The 22,754-nt window shown below is 38.8% G+C and overlaps 1 protein-coding gene across 4 annotated transcripts in view; it reads right to left on the minus strand.

Annotated features, from left to right (window-relative positions):
* EPHA3 (EPH receptor A3) overlaps positions 1 to 22,754 on the minus strand; it is a 209,855-nt gene that overhangs the window by 48,129 nt on the left and 138,972 nt on the right. For all 4 annotated transcript variants that reach the window (XM_064643730.1, XM_064643729.1, XM_064643732.1 and 1 more), the window contains 3 exons: positions 22,337 to 22,492; positions 21,633 to 21,968; positions 3,317 to 3,441 (listed from right to left, as the gene is read on the minus strand). In XM_064643730.1, coding sequence (XP_064499800.1) covers positions 3,317 to 3,441; positions 21,633 to 21,968; positions 22,337 to 22,492 — 617 coding nt within the window. The remainder of the gene's footprint in view (positions 1 to 3,316; positions 3,442 to 21,632; positions 21,969 to 22,336; positions 22,493 to 22,754) is intronic.

Raw genomic sequence — 22,754 nt, forward strand, 5'->3', positions numbered from 1 at the left:
TTAGAATTCAGCACAGCATTGTATGGATGGACTAAACTGGGGTGTCATTTACCACCATTAACTTCTAATAAAATGTTATCCCTTACCCTAAAACAAATGCCTAGACGTTCCATACTGTATCTCCCTGAAAGAAGATTTTATTTCTTTTAAATGTTTTGAATAAATAGTGACTGGGGCTTTATAATTGGCCTCTGAAGATTTAGAAAAAACACAATTCTATTTCAAACACTGAGTCCAAAAAACTGCCACTCTCAGCTCATAATTTTGTGAAGTGTTTAAGGCCAGGTTGGATGAGGCTTTAGGTAACATGGTCTAGTGGAAAGTGGCCCTGCCTAGAGCAGGGACTTGGAACTAGGTGGTCTTTAAGGACCCTTCCACCCCAAACCACTTTGATTCATTCCAAAAATTTAAAATAGTTTTCCAAAACTGTAGTTTCTTATCTCCCTACAAACATATAAAGCTCTATTCTCTCAGCTACACAAGTGCAGTCATTGATGAAAAAACCCACTGAATGGTTTATCTAGTTCTCCCTGCAGAAAATAAATATTTTCCACATATTTTATGTGAATAATGCTTTAGAAAAACTACACAGCATCATAATTTAGATACATGACATTCTATTCTTATTCCAAATTTATTCTAACATCTTAAATACCAGTAACATGCAGTTGTCCATAAATATCACATGTTCTTTGAAATTTAAGAACAGCATAGCAAAATAATTTCACAAACAAGGTGTATGACAGAATTGGGCTGACCTGTATTACTCTATTAAATGCTCTATCATTTAATTTCTAAGAGATTACAAAAGGTATGTCAACTAAAAACAAGCAGGATGGAAAAGAATGGCTCCACATCAATCATCTACCAGCAATCAGAAGTGACTTGTCAAGAGAAATATCCAGATTGCTAAATGTGAAGGGTTTATTTCCTAGCAATTGCCACTTTACAGTAGTGCAGTTTCTGATGAGCACAACCAAGATTATTTCTGAAGCAGAAAAGCAAATAGACTGGACTGGTTTATAAAGCAAGATCTCTTTTCAAAAAAAAAGAGTGAAGAAGGCATGCTTAGAGATTTCAGATTAAAAAGCATCATCTTCCAAAGGTGTTTGGGGAAGGAATGAATAGTAACAGTCCAGCACAGGCTTCTCTGGCCTCAAGTAAATTTAACGGAGCATTAGTTTTATACCTATTATAATTTGCAAATCTTAAAAGAACAATAGATTAAAGTCTCCTGACAATAGATTTGCCTTTTTTTCCTCATAAACCCTGAGAAACAGGCTTCTGACTCCCCAGCAGACTGCAGAACACACATTAAAAAACACTGGTGCCAGAAGGTTGGTTTTTTAAAAGCCTTTTTACTCTAAATGGTCTGGCTCCTTTTGTCAAGCAGTTGGCTCTCTCTGGTTTAAGAAAACTGTCTGGTGCATATGAACTCCTGATTACAGACTTCAAAGGGAAGAAACACATGTGCAAGATCAGCTTCCTAAGACTGGTTGGTTGTCTTATAAAGCTGTCTTATGACAAGCAGTTGTTCCATAAGAGTAGACACAGCCGGTGGGAATAGCTTTATGCTCTGTCTGTGCACACAACAGCGCTGGAAGGGGACAATTTTCTTGAACAGAAACCCCCAATTTCAGTGTAGAATAATGATCAAAACATCCAAAATCAACAAACACACAAATAAAACTTATTGGTGATTTAATTAAAATAAACTGAATTCACACAGTGGGGGAAAAAATCTCTCTCTTTGGAGCAACTAACCCACAAGAAATCACCTGTGCTGTTTTTGGCTGGGGTAGAATAATTTTCTTCAGAGAAGCTAGTAGGTAGTTTTGGGATTTGCACTGGAAACAGACAGGTTTGATAATATAGAGATGTTTTTGTTCTTGCTGAGCAGTGCTTACACAGTGTCAAGGCCTTTTCTGCCTGTTACACCACCCTACCAGGGAGGAGGCTTGGGGTGCACAAGAATTTGGGAAGGGACACAGACTGGACAGCTGATTCTAACTGAACACAGGGATATCCCACACTATATGGCACCATGCTGAGCATATAAAGCTGGGGAAGAAGAAGTACGAGCTGGTTCTCCTTGATTTCTTAAGCCCTGGGTCTGGACTTGATCCTATCCCCATTGAAACTGAAAAATGTAAGTAAAAGTCCACAGGGTGCTGCTCTCTGAGATAAGACTGACCTGAAATATTTAGGAAGCTTTCTTTTTCTCCTTTTATCTCTAACACTGTGTATGTTTAGATTTTTACCAAGGTCTTTGAAGGTTGAAGTGCTCACCAGGAAAAACTCCTCCCAAAATCATATTCCATAAATTTGGGTGAAATTTTTCAGCATACGACCTTCTGATCATCATTCTTCAAGATCAAGTGTGGACTATTAATGCCACATTGTCCCCCTAGTAAGCTCTGAGAGAAAACTTTCTGTAGATTAACTGAATAGTCATGGAGTATTTTTAACACCATTTTCTAAGAGGGTATCAGCCCTACATCTTCTCTTGTACTTATCAAATATAAGCCTGATTACTAGATATGAAGAGCATTAGGAAATGCTCAATTAAACCACTAATTCTGACATTTTTTTCAGTTTGTTAACTTCAATAGCAATATGTTCTGTCAAAAGGTCTCTCTGATCTACCAAAAAATGGCTAATTCCACTCTTCACAATCTTCACGACAATATATGGTTTTCCAATTCGACCAGTAAGATTTACTAAAAGAAACATTCTATTATGAAGATATGTTTTCCTAAATACAGATCTATACAGGATGCACAAATAAACTTCTGTCGATTTATACAAGAAAATGTCAGTAAAAAACAGAACCTATTTAACGGCAGATTCTTTCATTTTATTTACTTACTTACAATTTGTGAAGAATTCAGTTATTAATGAAGAGTGTGGACTTTCATAGTGAAAACCAGCCCAAAAGACAAGCCATAATTTTCCAAACAACAAAAGTCGTTTGTGCTACAGGGAAGCACCAGCACAGGGGTGCTGATAGATCAGTGTGAACACTTACAGCACAATAGAACTGAGGAAGCAAAATGTACTCAAGAAAGAAAGAAAACAAAGGAACTGAGTGTGTTATTTCCTTTGTTTGTTCTGATGTGCTTGGGGATGAATTTGGTAGACAACACAACAATTTCAATGTTCTCATTACCAAAAATTGAACAGTTTCAACACTTAATGAGTTTGAGGAGGACAGTGAGACAATGGGGGTGTTTCTGAGTCCTTAACACAGACAAGATGCAATAATTTCAGTAAGTATCATCAAGACAAAAGCCTCCCCTTTTATCTTTCTTCCCACCTTTTCATAGTATTTGACCTCATAGTCCAAGATGATCCCATTTGGATGTTCAGGTTCTTGCCAAGAGAGAGACACGCTGTTCCTGGATGTTCTGTCTTTCCTTATGACTGTGATGGGGGACGGAGCTGCAGAGGGGAAGAAGGGGAGGAGGAGAGAGAGAAAAGCAAATTGAGTTTATCTCAGTTCCAATTCTTGGCAAAGAGCATGGTTTCCATTTAACAGACTCCTGAGCAAAGTCTGGATACAAGTCTGGACTCGTATCAACATCCAGCAGCTGGATTACTCCTGGTACACGTCTGGGAGCAGACTGGCCTCGTGGATAATGAACGGAGATTCTCTGTTAGACCGAAGCACTGGAGGCAACACTGCAGATAGTTTTGATCTGCTACTACAGGGTAAGCAATGAAATACACTAAAACAGAGAACAAAATAGCAGTACTACCTATTCTTTGTAATTCTGAAGTATTACCATTACCAGACTGCAGAATTTTCATGTGCAAGTGTAAACCAGTGCTGGGATGCATTATGTACAAGGAGCTGGTAGCCATGGTCAGTAATAACCATCAGCTTACTGCAGAATAACATTTGTAACATTACTTGATGAGCTTTCCACAGAAGAACTGCTCCCGTGTACACTTCTCTTTCACCACATTTCTTTGAAACTGAAATTTGAATGAAAGAAACCCAAAATTAAACTACAAAATAACCGAATTTTTTATATGCATTGATCAGAGTTAGGCATTACAACTGATTGCATGCCACAGACTCACCCATAACTTGGAAATAATATCAATGAGACATACACACACAATCATAATTACCTAAGATTCTTGAACATCAGTTCAGTTTTAGACCAGCCTGTTCTTGCCTTGTTGCCAGACCAGGCCTAGGTTTCGTGGACTCACTGAGAGCCATGCAATTTTTTAAAATTATTTTTTTCCTATTTCTTTTGGGTTGGCTTCCCACTCCAAATGCTTCTCTCCTATGGCTTTAGCCAAAATTCATCAGATTTTATCTTACAGATCACACACTGAAGGTTGTAACTGTCATTAAAAAAAAAATCTTTACTAATAAATGGCCTTTTATCTTAACATGTAAAGAAAATGTGTTTATAAGTTCAACATTTTGCCATCCTAATAAAAAAGCTCTAGAGCTGATCTAAACAATTTAATATCAGCTGAATCCTATAAAGCTTTTACCGTTCACATAAAACTAGCTGTACTTTACAGGCATTACATATTTTCATTCTTTAGGCAGTGCTCTTTCTGTTTGGATTTTTATTTCTGCAAGAGAACTTTCAATAGCCAGGAAAAAAACAACCAAAAAACCAAACCCAAACAAATAAAAAACCAAACCAAACCAAACTAAAAAAAACCCCAAAAAGCCCCAACAAGTTTTAAATAAAATAAATTTTAGAAAATTCATTCTGCTTGTGATTTTGCTAAACTTCCATGAAAATATACCTTTAAGTCCTGAGTCATAATCTGAATGTTGACATCCTCCTTTAATTGAGTTCATTTTGGGTCGAACACATGCTCTGAGCAGCATTTTCATAATTTAGATGTTTCACAATAGCTTTTTGAAAATATTAAAAAGTTCTTTTTTTGGGTTTTTTAGGTTTTTTTCCCCCAGTAGGAAGAATTTATCCTGAAGTTAAATTACTAAAATCTGTTGCTGGATTTTTTTTTTAATGAGGTTTATTTATTTCAAATAGAATGGAAAAGAGTCTATTTTACTAGATATATGTTGGTGAAGAGCTGCAAAGCATTAGGGGAAAGGATACAGGACTTGTTTGTAATTAACATCCTTCAGTAATTCCACTTGAATTCCACTTTAGCACAAACCAGTGCTAGAGCCAAAACACAAAGTGCTTAGAAGGCTGAACTTCTCTACTGTAACCAGCTCTATAACTTGTATACTCATACTTGCTGCTTTTATGCTCTCATAAGTCATTTTTATGTCTTTTTTTAAGTCAAGCTATTAATTTTTTTTTTAATATGTGAATAGATCTCCAAGCTCAGTACCCCAGCTGGTAACACTTCTCATTAAGGTAACATTAATACTGATTTTTATGAATAATTAATCTGTGATTAACAGAAATGCCTTTTCCCCCAATAAATCCAGGTAATTAGTGCTGTAACAGATTCTCATGGAAGGCTGAAACAATCTTACATGCTCTAATACAGATATACTTTAAAAAAAGCTTTCTTCTAACACAGTATTAATTATTTTGAGCTCCTTTGCACACATCTCTGCAGATGCTACCAGTAACTTATCTCACAGCAGTCTATTAGAAAAGCATCTGCTGCACAGTTATCAATAACATTATAAAACATTCATATACCTTTTCTAATCCCCAGGGCTCCCAAAGCTGCTTAAAAATTATACAGAGTGCCTGGAAGAGATACATGGGCAAATGGAGGGGAGACGAATAATCACAGAAATACAATGTTTCCGACACCTTTAATCCCACACCAAAATAAGATTAAATGAAAAAAATTACCAGCACAGAACCTGGTATAACCTTTCTTTGCTGGTCTGTGAGAAGCTGGAGTGTCAAAATTTTAAATCTTAATGCAATGGTTTTTTTTTCTGCTATACCTGTTAGATGGGTGGCTTTGAAAAGTGTTGGAAGTCTTGAAATCAACTGAAGAAAATATCTTGTTCAGATGATTTCCAAGTTCCAATGGATTTCAAACGATGACTTGGAGTTTAAATCAATGGATTTAAGATACAGTAAGAGTTAAGGTAATCTGCTTTATGGTCCCAGCCCAAGGCTGAGGTGCAGCTGGTGTCCTAGTTAGAACAGCTGGGACCAATTCATCACTGGATGGGTATAACCCAAAACTGCGTATTCTATAGCCTTCCATGCCATTTCCCAGAAACTGTTATCAACAGAGCATTTACACCCTCTGCCAAGAGCAGCCTGACTCCTCAGGCTATAAACTAGGCGTTAAGAGGCCTGCGAGATAGGAAGATGTTCCTGTCCTCACACCCTTTTATGGAATTCCCCGCTCTGAGGGAAGGACTGAGCATTCCTGCCTGAACTGGAGAATATATAACTTGGAGTTTTGGAACCTTTTTACCACTCATGGGATCCAAAGGAAGACTGTAGCTCACTGCTCTCAACCAGACTGCAGCTCACCGCTCTCAACCAGACTGAGACCACCACCCTCAACTGCAATCACCACTTTTGACCAGACTGCAACAGCTCTCCCACCAGCAGGTTTTTTTTCCCCTCTCCCTTTACTTTGGACTCAGAGGGGGCCCAAGGAACACCACTTTGTTCATGCCCCAGAGTGCTGGGTTATACATTTGGGTTTTGTGGGTTAAGACCAATTGTTTGTCTGTATAATCGTACTTATTGTATTATTTTATTAAATTGTTATTCTGATTTATAATCTCTCTTTTGAGTTGAGTTCATTTTCCCTGCTGGTTAACTTTTAAACCAGCACAGTTGGGAGGAATAACTTGAGATTTTGACCTTTAGAATTATTTCTTTTTGTATGCATCCCCAGAATACAATGTAAAACTTAAACTGTGTTCTAAGTAGTGTCCAAGCAGAAGTCAGCCTTAATTTACATTTTGTAACACCAGTATTGTACCAATATTGTAAAATACAATATTATATTTTATTATTTAATTGGAAGAGTCTGAAAATCCAGCAAAGAGAAAAAACATAAAGTTAACATTATAAACCATGAAACAGCAAAGGTATCACAATGGGCAGCAATGCACATAGTCTCTAGTCTTCTCTACAAGAAAGAGAGAACCAGGAGCTTCCTGTTTCCTGAAAAGATTTAAATAACTGCAACAGGATGAAACTGAATTCAAAATCAGGCTACAAAAAGGAACAGAAGTACTTAATAATTAGAATAGCCATTTTTTCACTGAAGTTCCATGATTTTTCTATTTTAAATTAACAGACAATTAGATTGTGCAAGAATAGAATGTGAGAACAAATATTTTAAATGTTTGCATCTCCCACCAACAAAAAAAAGTTTGCACTATGGGTTAGCAAACAATAATACATTATCAAGCTTTTTAGGATTAATTGAGTTTTAAAAATTATATTAAAGTATCAATAGCAATACAAAAGTTAGTTTATCACTTAGGAAACAGGTATTTAAAGGTAAAACTTAAGGAGAGTACTTTTTTAGACTAAGAAGATGAATAAATGCTGTGTCAGTGATTTTTTAAATTAATCCTATGTCTCATTTGCTGCTATGTATTTACATTTTTATTTTGATTAATATATTAGTAGTCTTAACTTCTTCACTTGAATAAGAGCTGTGGTTTTTTATAATTAAATTTAGGCTTGTGTGGCCATACATGAAGAGATTTGGTCTCAGTAGTCACATGCAAAGCATATAGAGGTGTTTTCATACAAGTATTTATCTGGTGCTACAGTCCAACTGCTTCAAGCAGTTAATATGAGCATTCAAAACTCCCCAGAGTTACAAGGGGAAATGTACTTTGAGCGCTCAGTGTTGTTAGGTAGCATTTGTGACAACTGGGAATGTGGATGTTGAAAAGGTAACAAACACAATGATCCAGGGAGCTCACACATGCAAGTGTCAAAACCTTCTCAGTCATGGCTCTTAAAGGTGCAAGCAAATAACACGAAGGACCGAGCAGGGAAGACAATAAAACTCTGCTCAAATTGATTTCCCAGTGAAACTGAGCCCAACAGATCATTTGTTTTCCTCCAGTTTAATAGCAGCTATATATAAATTTCCTTATGGACTTTTTCCTTATTCCTTAGTTATTGTTTTCATATGTGACTGGCTTACAGATGTATATATGTACTAGGAGAAAATTCCTTGTCCTGTGACAGAGAGAACTCAGTATTAACTTTGGGAAGCCAACAACTGCTGAAACATTTAGAGGCTTTTTGTTTCTTGCTTAGGTCTCTAGATAACAAATTAAGTTTTAGGAAAGGATTTAATTCTAAAATGACCCACAGCTCACTTCCAGCTTTTGCTTGCAGCCAAAAGGAAATATGCTTTGCCTAGGAGAGCAAAATATTACAAACTCTGCTGAAAGATTGTGACCAAGAACATATCTGAGACAGCAGAATTGACTGTATTACCCAATTTTCAATTTCTGCCCTGCTGAACAAATGGAAGGCTTGTTTCTTTTTCTTTCTTTAGAAAACTGATGCTTTTATTATCTCATCATAATACTGTAATCTGATATAACATATAAATTTTCTTTAATGTCTGTGATGCCCCTGGGAGGTAATGTGGAACAAGAGCAGTAAATAAAAATCATAACCTGAAAATTAAGTCTGCATTTTCTGACAGCAGGATCCACTGGGACCCAAACCTAACTCTGTAAGTCTTAGAAGACCAGCATCCAAACCACAAAACTATCATACAATTCAAAATAGAAATATCAATGTTTGAATGAACAAACTGATATCTCAAAGGCATTTTCTCTACAATACTGGAGTCATGTCTGCAGAGTCAGAACTCAGGAAAACTTATCCTGGTCCAAGGCTTGGTCTGACTCTGCTCATAATGCTGCACATACACATTTTGACTCACGCAAAACCACCAGCTTTTCCATCTTTAGGTTTATCCATCCATTCCAGCATTCAATTTGTGACAGAGTCCTAAGTAATAACTCCCATATCAGTATAATGATGTCACACCTCCACGACACGACGTCTGTAAGAACAGCTACACTTGTACTTGGAGTCTTTAACATTTCTAATATCCGTTCTGTGCATTATTGTATCTGAGGGGTTTCTTATAGAACACTGCTCACAGAAAGCAGGACCTGCACTGTTTTAAACCCTGTCTAATTGCATTATTCACTTTTTTCACAGTTAAAGGTGCTGCCTCCATCTATGTGGTTGTGCTGAAGCAAGCAAGCCTGATCTCACATTCTTGATTACACAGGCACATTCCGAGAAGGTCCAGACAGCGTTGGGATCCCCAGGTGCCTCCCAGGAGGCAAGAGGAGGAGGAAATACACTTTAACAACACCTTGGAAACCTGCTAAACCCTCCACGCTCCTCTTCCAAAAACAATTACCCCACCACTTCCATGTGTGTGCAGACACAGTCTTTAATCTCCAGGACACAGTTAAACTAGCACAGTACCTGCGTTGTGTTCCTGCACCTTTTCCTTGAGTTCAATATATTTTTATGACTTGGGCTGTAAAATATCACCTGATTCTGTAACATCATTAGGTGACCATCAGCTAGAAGGCAATGTGCCTTCCCTGCCACCGGGAACCAAGCATTAAGGAGTTCAGTCATTCCAAAAGCAAGGGGCCCACATCAGCATAAAGAACCCTCACAGCAGATCCAGGCAGTAGGATGCAATCATAAGGAAGGGGTGAAAAGGTTCCCAGTTTCTGGGAGAGGGCTATCAAGATCTGGGCATTTACACATATCAAAATGTGGAAGGAAAAAAACAGGACGAAACTTCTGAGACAAATAGAAGCAGAGTACACCTTTGGATGAAACAAAGCCATGTGTGTTTCTCCCAGAAATAGGGCAATTTTAAGGACTCGTTTTTTTGTCGCTGTTTTAATGCATGACTGCCTGCTTTATGGCAGAAGGACCCAAATGCATCTGGAAACTGGTGTACTCCAGCCTGTGGTTACAGACTCCAGAGTGGCTGCAGGCATTTCACAGGTGCTGGGAAGGAAAGCCAGCAGGGAATTGGGAAGGGGAAAACAAGCAGCTTCAACAGGAGTTACACTAAAAGGCAGCTGCTTGATTTTGCTCTCAAGCGCAGAGAAAGGCAACCTTCTGCCCAGCAGCTGTCACTGGACAAATGATTATTAGAGATCATTTCTCACTTTTACAAATAAATCCTAAATTAAAACCAAGCTTCATTTAGTGTAGCATGTACATGTTCTTATTTCTCCCTCTCTTTATTAAAAGAGATAGCAGATGCCTTCCACAGAGCAAACAAAATGTCTGATTTGCTCATACGTTTAACACATGTATAATAAATCACATAAATGCCATGTCCATTTGGGAAGTATCAGGCTGCACGAGGCACTTGCTTCAGAAACTGAAAATTATGGTGCCACGTTGTTCCCAGCTGTTATTTCAGAGAGGAGACAAACGCAGTATGTGCTTTCATAAGGATTCAGCCCAAAGGTACTCATAACACAAATGTTATTCTTTCTGTTCTCTGTTGAGATGGTGCTGGTGGGAGCTTTGAAATACTTCATATTTCTCACTGAATGTGTTAAGACCATATCAGTTTAAAATAAACAGTTTTGCTTTGCCTTCCCAGCCCTTTGTTACATTACCTTATAGGATGTTAGAGCCTCGTGCTTCCTGGTGTGAGCACGAGGTGTGAGGTTTTTGGAATGAAGAATTTATTCACCATGCTCAGATATCAGTGGTCAGCTGATCATCAGTTGGCTTTCCCTTTCTGGGATAGATTAATTATTCCCTTAACCAGAGAAATCCCATTCATGATGTAAGAACGTACTTAAGAACTACCTCTAAAAATGCCATTTTCCACAACTGCAGAAGACAATTGCTCTCAAATAGGTAATTTATGACATAAAGTATTTCTCTCCTTTTAAGTAATCACCAAGAACTCCTGAACTAGTCTGACAGTGAGTTCCATCAGTGTTTTCAACCTGGCCAGAACATAATAGGAAAAGGAACAACATTTCTCAAACTTCTTGCCCTGTAATTTGGTGCAATCACTTTTGTGAAGGTTAACCGGGAGACAAGGACCTCTGATGAAAAAGACTTGAAAGGTACTGACATCTTCTTTCATATTCTTTTGGATTTTGGGATGACTTAATATTTTTCTTTGGTTTAAAATATTTTTTTAATATATATAGAGGCATAGTTTACTAGAAAGAATGTTAGAAAGAGAATTCTTTCATACTTATTCTGCTGTAGAAGTTGACATCGCAAGAAAAGTAAAAATAAAGAAAGAGATACAGCTCCTTGAGGGATTTCTGAAGTCAAGCTTAAACATTCTGAGCATGGTCACTTCACAAAATCGCAAAGAAGCAGCAAAGTCTTTAATTTTCAGAACAATGTCTACTGGCTTCAGAGGGTACCTGCCTTCATGAGCACTATGATACATCCTCAGGCTTAAATAAGCTTACATATTTAATGTGAGTAAAACCAAAGTATGTGAAGACTGTAACATGTAGGGGTGCATAACTGTGAAAGTAGAATTTTGTTCTATACAAGGATGCTTTTACAAACAGTAATTATTAAGTTAATAATTCCTATTGCAGGAACAGTCCCCAAACCCAAGGAATTTTTTTTTTCCAGCTGGCCCCAGCCTGTAAATTGTCTGGATGGAATTTGCTGCAAGAAGCAAGGGAAGTTGATAGCTCTGTTTACAATCAAGAGGAACACAATTTCCTTCAGTGGTTACTAAGAATGCAAGCACAGATAACGGAGAGAGAGCCAGAAGTATATCATTTAACTGAGGGCCAAGCATCCTGTCTACCTACATTTCTTTATTTTTACTATTTAACCAAACTAAGATATTAAATGAGAGTAGCCTCATGTTAAAGATTAATAGAAGCAAGTAGAGAAAACCATTATCCACTGATTGTGGAACAAAATTTCACCATGACCTGTGGAGCAGGGAACTGAAAGCATTGGAAGTGAAAGCCACAAACTTCACCTGTGAACTTTCTCTAAGGTCATGAGCATTCACCTGGGGACTGTGCCTACAAAGAAGAGACAAATGTACGTCACAGACTTTGAAGTTTCAGCTTCCTTGACGTTCAGGGGAAAAGGGATCAAAGGCTTTGCAGACAGAACATCTCCAGCTAATAACAGGCTATGCATGGAGTGACATTGTTAAAACACTTCCCTTTTATATCCCTAAAGGAGGGGGTTTATTGAGTTAAAATGATCCTTGAATAGCCTCTGGGCTGAACTGTAAAACACATTTGAAAAGCATAAAATCTTTATTTATGCCAGGAATGTTTGAAACTCAAAAGATAAATGTCACTCAAAAAACCAAGCATGTCCCAGGTATTCAGTACGTAATGGGGCGCAGCTGTAATAACAGTCAGTGAACCACAGGCTCCCTACATCACGTCATTAGCTCACTTTTAATAAGTGTATCTTCTTGTCCTTTTTATAAAGACCATAGGGAAAGAAAGACATATATCATCCACCGAACATCTGTGGCTTTCTCAAGTTGTCTTTCTTAGAAGATAGATCTACTTAAGGGACTTGCCTTGGGATATACATTGTAAAGTGCACAAACCCTCTCTAACTGTGGATTTTGTTTAAACAGGGAGCATCACACATCATTTGTGAGTTGCTGAAGACAGTGCAGTCCAGCTTAACAGAATAAAGGCTGAACAAATAAATAGCATCAAAGTTCCACCAGCTTGGTGTTGATTTTATTCCCTTGAAGCAACAGGTTTCAGGCCAAATTCTAGTTCTGAGGAGGTTTTAACAACTCTTTCTAGGAGTTACATAAGTCTTTGCTTATAACAGCACTGAAAAATTGACTGATTCTCTATTGTAAATGTTTAACCCTTCAAGCTGAAATCAACATGTGGCTTGAAATTTTCAATGCCACATGTAGATCAAGGTATTACAAACCAGCTACATCTGCCCTTTAGGACTCACAGTGATCTAATTTCTCTACCAAGTGGTCACTTTTGTTCTCAGGGTTCTTTGAATACTTTTTATCCTGGCTCCTTGCAAAGACTCCATAGTGCCTTATTGGTTACCTTCTCCTTAAACAAACTTACACCTTCTGTGTTTCAAAACCACTAGATTTAACAGCTAGTCCATTTAAGAAAGTAGAGTAAATTAAATTTGATTCAATGGATGTAACATACTGTGTGTTTACACTTTAAGAAAATATTTGTTGTGTTTTTATCATATTGTTATTCATTAATCCTGAAAAAGATGAGAGGAAAAAATGGATTACCAAGTCAACTTCCAGTCTGATACTGCCAAAGAGAAGCACACAGTTATTGCAGCCATCTGTTTACCTACAGCTTTTCACGCATGGCTTAAATGATTAAGCAAGATGATTAAACAGGTTACATGGATTGTTCTGCTTTCTGGGTTTTAGAAATACAAAAGGTAAAAGGAGACTCCTGATAATGAAACTATTGCTCTTCTAGGGAACCCTGTGGTGAAACTGGGTAGATTGGGGGGTTTTGTTATTGTTTATAGTACTGCTGTGCATAAGATGCCTTGGTTTGGATGCAGGAGTGGTTCTTCTCTAAGCTTCCTCTACGAAAAGTGCCAGACAGAGAAAGGAATCAACATTTTACAAGTGCACAACTGAATTGTGAAGGGGCCAAAACTCATTTTTAGGCTCTCAGTTGAGAGGGATAATCACTTTCTAGAGTTACTAGGAAAATACTGACAACTCTAGTTGGAATTTAGCCCACAAAAAGCCTCCTATGTTCCCCCTGCATTTCTTTCTACAGCCGGTAAGCAGAGATTATTATTTAGACTCTGATTTATTTATTTTTGGAACCTACCTGTATCCTATCTGAATTGTGTGGAGGAGTTGTGTTGAACTGAGGGCAGAGTTTGAAGAAGTCTCTTGTAACAACACATCCCCTTGGTTCCTTTCCTGATGCCAGGATATGTGACAGCACAGAACTTATTTAGTACTAAATTGCCTTATTGTAGCTGAACTCAATTGCCACCACTATTTGCAGCTGCGCTGTTGAGATCTTGGTTTAAAAGGCCTTAAATTCTCAAGAGCAAAGCAAACATAAGCCTACGTTTAAAGCTGTTACAGTGTGCTTTTAGTGATTATAAAAAAAAATCTATTTTATTATCGAGCAGGCATGCAGTAAACATCTGAGGTATTAAAAAAAAGCAAATATTTGTGTATCAGCATGGGTTTATTGGGAAAATAGAGAAAAACTAATTATTTTCACTAAACTTTGATGCTAATAATTATTTTGCTGAAACCCTGAACACTGAATCATCAGAAATAATGGAAGGGGTGACACACATGTAAAGTTGGGGTTTTGAGATAGAATATTCAGCTTGACATGGAGTAGCTGCTCTAACCAGGAAAATGTTGTTGCAAAAAGAGGGTCACAGATTTGTCCCTGTGTTCCCACATAAAGGGTTTTTATTTTGCTCATTCTGCTTGCTCTGCCCCGTGGTCCCTCCAGTCTAACCTGGACAAATGGATTTGTTACCCTCCATGGTGAACCATTTGAACATGGTACATAGAAATTCAAGATAAAGCTGTAGACAAGCTCTCTTGGGACAGCAGTTAATATTCTAGAACTTGCAGAGTTCTTACAGCTATGAAGCCCAAATACAGCTTTAAACATAATCTGTCTCCACAGTAAAACTGCACTAGTGTAATGTAAACTTGTTTATAAAATAGTTTGTTCAAATCAGTTCAAATCCCAAAATGAGAACACTTCCTTTAGAGTGTTCTAATTAATTTAACATGAAAAAGTAGGAAAAACCTAATAGAGTAACACAAGCAGTAGTTTAACTACTAATTGAAAACTACTTCCCCCTGTAATCTTGTATCTTAATATTCACATGGTGTAAGACAGTTAGTGGAAAGTAAGTCTCAGTTTACTCATTGCTGACTCTAAGGGGAAGTACCAAAGCTGTTTGCTATAGTACCACGCCATATAATAATTCTGTACAATACACAGATGAATAAGATTGGATCCTGCAGGCTTTCTGATGAAAAAGCTGAGGAAGGAGATGGTAACCCACAGGCAATTTAACTAAATCCAAATCTCTCTCTTTAAAGCCATATAGTCTTACAGAGGTATTCTGTAAAATAAGCTAATCTTACTGCAGTTTTCCATATTCATGTATGCATAAACTTTATATTCTGTGAAAAATGGTAAGAGTTGGGAGGTTAAAATTATAATAAAAAATAAAATAATAAAGTAAGTTTCAAAAATACAATCCTGATTTTTTGGAAGCAGAGATATTGAGGTTTATTTATTATTTACAGCCCCTCTGCAGTCATAGGTTTATGTTCTTTCCAATCTGAGTAAGTGTATGGGGAGTTTGGTCCCCCAAATTTCATGGAAAAATTCTTGCTACATAGATGAAAAAGTCAGAGTTAAAAGAGGATAGTAATTATTAATCAGTCCCTTACCTGGTCTCCCTCCAGCTGCCTTTATCCTCTTTGCACACAATCATGACACAGTAACTAGGTGGAAGGGGGGGCTCTGCAGGGCACTCAGTTCAAGCCCCTGCCTTTAGCAGGGTCAGCCAGAGCAGGTTGCTCAGGACCTTGATTGGTCAGGTTTTGAATACCTCCACAGACAGAGATCTCTTTGGGCTAGACATTTAGACTAAAAATAATTTTCTCTACATTTAAACAGAACTGTTATTTCAGCTGGTGATCATTGCCTCTTGTCCCACCACTAACCACCACCACTGAGAGTGTCCCTCTGTCTTCTTTATACCTTCCCATCTGGCCTTTACTTACATGGATAAGATCCATCTGAGCCTCCTCTCCTCCAGGCTGAGCAATGTGGAATCTCAGCTCTCTGTCTCTTCTCATAATGGCAGATGTTCCTCTCCCTTAATCATAGTGGCCCTTTATTGGTCTTGTCTCAGTACATCCATGTCTCCTTTATTGGGCTGGACACATCACCAGCGCTGAATAAAGGGCAAGGATCACCTCCTTCACCTGCTGGTAGTGCTGTTCCTACTGCCCCCCTGCTCCCAGATGGTCCACCAGGGACCTCCAGGTCCTTTCCTGCAAAGCTGCTTTCCAGAGTGTTGGCCTCCAGCACGTCCATTGAGTTAATCCTCCCCAGGCATAGGATGTACTCAACTGCAGGAGTGTTAAAGATTCACACTTAAAATAAGATGCTGGAGGAAGCTCACCAGAATTACACTGTGGAAAGCCAAGAAAATAAGAAAGACTCTCAGCTTCTTCACAGTGCTAAAAACACGATTGTTGAGAAAATGTTTTGTATCAATTTTACACATCATCTTGTTCAACTTTAGGACACAGACTTAGAATGAGAATTCCTTACAAACCAATTATAACACCTTCTTCAGTTAAAACTAGAGCCTTTAAAGGTAACGGCCAGTAAATGCTAGTTGTTTCTGATCTCTTAATCAATTAAATAATTTTTTGTCATTAGGTATATGCTTCTATACCATAAGACTTACATAGATTGTGCTTAAACAGGTACCACATATAATTTAGTTAAATTCTAGGATATATATAGTTAAATTAGGCATATATATAATTAAATTAATATATAGGAAGTGCAGCTCCCTTCAGGAACATAGCAAGATGTATTTGTTATTGTTCACTTTGGGAATTCCCCAAGTTTCAACAAGTTCAGAATGCTTTTAGTATTTGTTTCGTTTTACACAATAAATACAGTGAAAACTGTATTTATTATTTATTAGATGTGCCATTATCATATTGTTTGCATGAATTTATAGTTGCTAGAACAAGGCTAAACAAAACTAAGCAAGCAGATTTCAGATCAAACAAACAGAACCACTTGTTGCATGGTGAACCTTCCCACCAGATCTGCTGGGAGGAAAGGATTCAGATACCACTGGGATGGCCAACACTTCCAAAGATCTGCTAATGATACAGATTTCTGCAAGTTCTAAAAGTTCTTGTCTCCTCTGATTGCAAAGAACACTGAAGAGATGTCTATTTTAAATCCTGTGAAGTCAATTAGGTCCTTGATTAAAATATTAATCTTTTTGTCCAGCATTACTGAGTCATACCTTTAACCTGTATGACAGTATGGGATACCATAAAAACACTCATGGGGAAAAAATACTGTTACTTTCTCAGGTAACATCTGAAAAACATACAAAACTCACCTATGTCTCAAATGTAATGCCTGTTTCACACTGGACAACCTCCTCCTTTATTTTTGTAAACTGATTACCCAGCAGCGTGACTGCATTGTCCCTACAAAATCTGAGTCTTTTTTCAGTGCATTTAATATCCTATTTCCATTTAAAACTGCCTTGGGCTCCAGTGTGAGTTCCCTGCTTGCTACTAGCCCAAAGGCAGAACTGCCCTGACCTGAACTGGTTGACTTTTCCCTCTGGGTTACTTATAATGCTCCAAGGAAAATACAACATTCTGGTCTTTATAGATAAATAGGTTTAAAAAAAACCACATAATTTTACTCAGACACCCCAGTGAACCCAGAATATCTGTGCTGAGACACCTGATCCACGCTGGCAAGAAGCCTGGCAGAGTGGCATGTCTGTCAGCCTCTCTGCATGGCACATCCAAATTAGCATGCCACCTCCAAGGGTTCTGAATTCCATATCCTCTCCTGTAGCAGTCAGTGACCCTTTCTAAATGGGGTTGATTGGTGTTATTAGGAGATAACATCTGCCTGGTGCAACATATTGATGTGAGGTGAGAGCAGCAGCTTTGATATAACTCAGAGGAAGGTGTATCAGGCAGCAGCTGAAGGCCCGTGTTGTGTGCAATCAAAGAGGATGATCAACAAACTAAAATAGAAGCATTTGCCCTTTCTCTTTTACATCCAAACCAAAGATAGAGAGACTCACAGAAATTAGTAATATTGCAGTGTCCTACCTGTCTAGCCTTATTTGCAAAACACCTGTGTTTTGGTTTTGCATTTCTTTTTTTCCAGAGATATCTGCTCATTAACATTTGCTGGAAGGGAAAGAAAACAGTGCAATAAAAACACGGAAAAAATCAGAACAGAGAGTTGGAAGAAAAAAACCCCAAACAATCCATTTTCTGAAACAATTCTGAATTTCCCTCAATTCAGGAGACTGGATCTTGATTTTTTAATAGTTATGTACTGTAAAATGTATAATCCTCTTTGCTTTCACAGCACCAGCAGAATCACAGTTTGGATGTTTCCAACCTTGTAAGTGACGACTTCACTTCTAGATCAGGTTGGAAAACCCTTTAGGAGAATCTTACTGAGATTGTTACAGATTCTACAACTGAGAGTCACTGTAAAGGTGAATTTTTCAGCAACATTTAAGGTGACACTGTTTGTCTGAGTATATGTAAATCACAAATATGTGTGCATGTCTGTATATGGGCCCTTTAGGTACAAAAATGGAGCTGCTGTGCAAACTGACTGACTCTGAAAGTATCAGCTGAATTGTTAACACACTCTGACACATCTCCCAGTCGCCGCATTACAGAAAACCAGTTTTATGCACATTCTGATCTACTAGGCTGATGACGGATTCATAGGCAGAAATGCCCATGTGTGTGGTGAGACACATGGAAAGAAATGTTTGTACAATTTTCAGCAGGCCTTTAGAGCTCAGAGACCCAGCAAACTTAACACCAGCCAATGTCTGTCTAGTTCATTTGAAGTAAAGATGTACAATGCTTGAATTTTACCATCAAGAGAACTGCCCCCCCGAATCATGTTTTTCTGATTAGAAAACATAAAAGACTCTGCAGCTGGAACCTGCAGTTGGGTGAATAAGAAATATTCTGCAGAGCAGCTTTCACTAAGCTGGGACAGGACTTGAAAAAAGCATATGGATACTAAAAATCCAGGATTAAATCTGCAACTTCACCACACTCATTGCAGGGGTACAGGATTCTCATATCAAGGCTGGCAGAATTGAAATACCCTGGATTCTGGAGAGAATGAAGAGATCTGTGTTGTAAGGACCTCCTACCCTTCAATCCTCTTCCCCAAAACTTTCAGCCTACTGACTGGCATAGAATCATCGAATCATTTAGGTTGGAAAAGACCTCTAAGATCATTGAATCCAACCATTAAACCAGTAAAATTCCTTCTGCAGAATTGCTGGGGCTCTGTCCCCAGGATCTATTCTGCTGTACTGATCCTGTCACCCCATGTGACACCTCACCCATGGAATAACCTCCCAAAGAAATACACCTCTCTTACTTCCTTGAGTCCAGTAGAGTTTAGTCTTTTAACCAAAGATTTATCCAACTGGTAGATACCCCTGTCCTTGAAGGAATGCACCTAAAGTCAGAGCAAATAATAGCCCTAGAGTCATGACTGGCTTTTGGAATCTTTTGGTCTCCTCCAGATCCAGCTCAAAAGTGCTTTATTCTTTTTTGAGACTCCTCCCAGTTAAACCCTTCATTACAGTGTAATTTAAGATGATCATACTTTTTCTCCACTACCGCCCCCCCCGCCCAGATGTTTTAAGAATGCCATTAGCTAAAAATATGCTTCTGGTGTATTTTGTGATCTTAACAGTAAGGGAATGCAAGACAAATTGCATTTTTGTAATTATGCTTTAAAAGATTACTTATGCACATATCTGAGGTCTAATTTTAGCAACTTGCAGAATTTCTAAGGGAATTCTAGTACAGTAAAAAACAATTGGCATGATCAAGAGACAGCAACCCATATCACCTAAATGTCCTTAAATAAAAAAAGGGCTATGCATAAAGGCAGGAAACAGACTAGAAAACTGCTTAAGAAGTCTGTGGATTGTATTAAACAGAGCTGCCAGTGCCAGAAATGCATTGACTTCGCCACATCCCAGGTACTGTGGGTTCCAAAACAAAATCAAAACCCACCCTGCATCACAGTGCAAAGGCAGCCAAGGCCCAGGGGGAAAACACTGCAAAGCAGGAGGCCAATGCAGAGAAACAGCTTTCACTGATCCCAGACATTCCGTTCTGTGGAGTGTTCCCAGGTGATTTCTAACTGCTATAGTGATGAACAGGCTGAAAGGCAACATCTCTTCTAAGAAACAGAAGAAAAGAGAGCAACTAAACAAGACTGCTCAAGTCGCTGATCCAAATACCCAGAAAATGTTAACTATAACAGTAGCAAATTGAATGGACATAAAATGCAGGTTTCAGAGCTGAAGTCAATGCCTGAATGAGAAACAGCTCATGAGAAGATGTCTCAGCTTGGTGGATTCACCTCTGTCTGCCTACTGCAGAGTTAGACAGCCCTTCAGAGCATTTGGAGAAGTAGTGACTGGTGTCTGGAAAACAGTCTATTCTCACATTTTTATGCCTCTCACTAAAGCTGATCTGTGATCTGAGGACAAGAGATACAGCCTCTGTAGTGTAAAACACTGCAGTGACATAGACCACCAGGAGCATGCCTTCTTAGAACAATGTTACCTTGTTTGTAATTTAAGGAACACAGAAGTGTAGGTATTTTGGGGATGGGGCATCAGTAGGGAAGAAATGGGAAAAGACTTACTGCAACCATGAACGTTTTCAGTACAAAGCCTCCTGATAGTGAACTCATGGAGCACAATAACAGAAATTTCAGGATCTAGTCTTTCTTTTCACTGGCAAACATTGCTCCTAAAAAAATTACATCTAACCAAATGCCATAGAAGAGCCTGGATTCTTCTCATCTTTAAGATAAATGGAACCCTAAATGAGAAGCAAGTGGTAGATTAGTGTAGCAATGACAAAAGCTCTGATCCAACAGTCAGGGCACACTGCTGTGCTCATGCAGTGAGTTTAATAAGTCTCCACAGAAGGAGAGCATCATCACGGCCAGTCTTCATGAACAAAGATCTGGGAAAGGTCTTTACCCTTCGAGCCTGCGCAGTGGATTTTTTAGGTGAGACACAGTGTGCGCTGAACTGAGCCCACCCTTTAATCCTAAGGTTCATCTGCCGGGGCCGAGTGAGCTTGGACAGTGGCAGCGAGGTCCTCAGGACGTAGGTTTGTTTAGAGTGACCTTCTCTTAGATGGATGGCCTTACAGGGCTGATGAGCTCCATCTGCCCGGAGGGGTTCCCTGACTGGGAATCGAACCTGGGCCACGGCGGTGAGAGTGCTGCATCCTAACCACTAGACCACCAGGGGGCCCCAACAGAAGGAGAGCAGTCCTTTTACACACTATCAACTACCACATCAGGACTTAATTCTGTATTCAGCTCCACACCCCCACCATGTTGGCAATAATTCAGAGTTGGTGAGACAACTTGTAAAGGGAGGGGGGGGGAAAAGCTATGTTTTAAACCACTGTAATTTAATGTTAGCTTTTTACGTGTCTAACATCAAAGCCTTTTTTCACTTCTATTTAATCAAAATCAATCACTAAGATTACTAAAGGAATTTATGTTGGAGATTATTGAAATGAGTGTTTTATTAAAATCTGGTTTTATTAATAAAACACATTCTGGTTAAGGAATCGTGTGAGTCTGCTATTAGAGACTATTAACTGGGAACTGGAAGTTAGTCATAACAGTCATGCTGCCAGGTTCTTTGACAGAAACACATACTGGGTGTGTTTCTGCTTTTACTTTTATAAGAATATTCAAGTCAATTAGTTACCCTTGCACACTAACAGTCAGGTTAAGTTCTGCAAAGTAAAGAAAGGAAACAAAAGTACATAGTTTTGAACAGAAAAAGGGTGATCAGAAAGAGACTCACCAGCCTGATTAGTGGTGACACTGACAGCAGCAAATTGTCTGGAAAGTGTACTCAAGTCAGACACCCCGTTGACTGCATCAATCTCAAAGGTGTAATTGGTGTGTGCCAAAAGGTCCACCACTGTCACCGTGGTGTTGGTGAGCCCTGTCTGACGGGGCAAGAATCTCACATTGTCGCTGCAGGGCTCGCACATCTTGGTGTTCCCTCCACATTTTTTGCAAATGATGTTGAAGGTGACATCTTTCCGACCTCCAGTGTCCAGGGGCCAGCTCCAGTCCAGGATAACAGATGTCTCATTGATGTTGGAGATTACATTTCTTGGAGCAGATGGTGGTCCTGTAAAAGGAAATCAGAGGAAGAAGTTTTTCCCTCTGAGAATGCTGTAAAATGAGAGTAACAAGGGCACAAAAAAAAGTAAAAAGCATAAATAACCAAACTCTTCCAGTTAGAGACTCCTGAAATATTTCACTAGACTACAGACCTAGACTATTAAGGATTATGTTTTCTTATAACCTCAGGGTGCAGTTGAGGATTGAGGGCTGCAGGTAGCAATTTAAAAACCCTAGCTCTCCACCTTGATGTGAGAAGACGAGAGGAAGTGGATGGCTGACTGCAATGGGACATGGGAGGAAGCAAGCAAGCTGTTGTTGAGGTACAGATGGAGGAGCAGGAATGACAGCCCGGAGCACAATGATGCTACTCACTGGTGCAAGCCATGGATGGAGGGTCTTTCTCAGAGCGAAAGTAATTCTTTTCACACCTGCAGTTCAGAGATGCATCTTCATAGGTAGAGCTGTGGGGAGGGCATTTGGCACACTTCACATTGCCAGCAGAGGCTTTGTAGAACCCGGGTCGACAAGCTGCAAAATAACAGGAGTGTAGTTTTTAAATTCCATGGACATCCTGACTTTAACGTGTGACCACTGCCCTGGAGCATATCCATATGTAGATCACAGTTTGCAGACATTTATGGTCTAAAATTACAGATTTTTGTCATAATGAGAGCTGATGGAAATAAAACCTCTTGGTAAAATGTAGTTCTTCATGCATTGGCTTGGATGTGGCATTTAATATTGCCTGGAAAACAAACCAGTGCATTGCACCACTAAGAAGAAACATTTT

This window comes from Pseudopipra pipra, chromosome 2, assembly GCF_036250125.1.
Source record: "Pseudopipra pipra isolate bDixPip1 chromosome 2, bDixPip1.hap1, whole genome shotgun sequence".
NCBI classification, from domain to species: domain Eukaryota; kingdom Metazoa; phylum Chordata; class Aves; order Passeriformes; family Pipridae; genus Pseudopipra; species Pseudopipra pipra.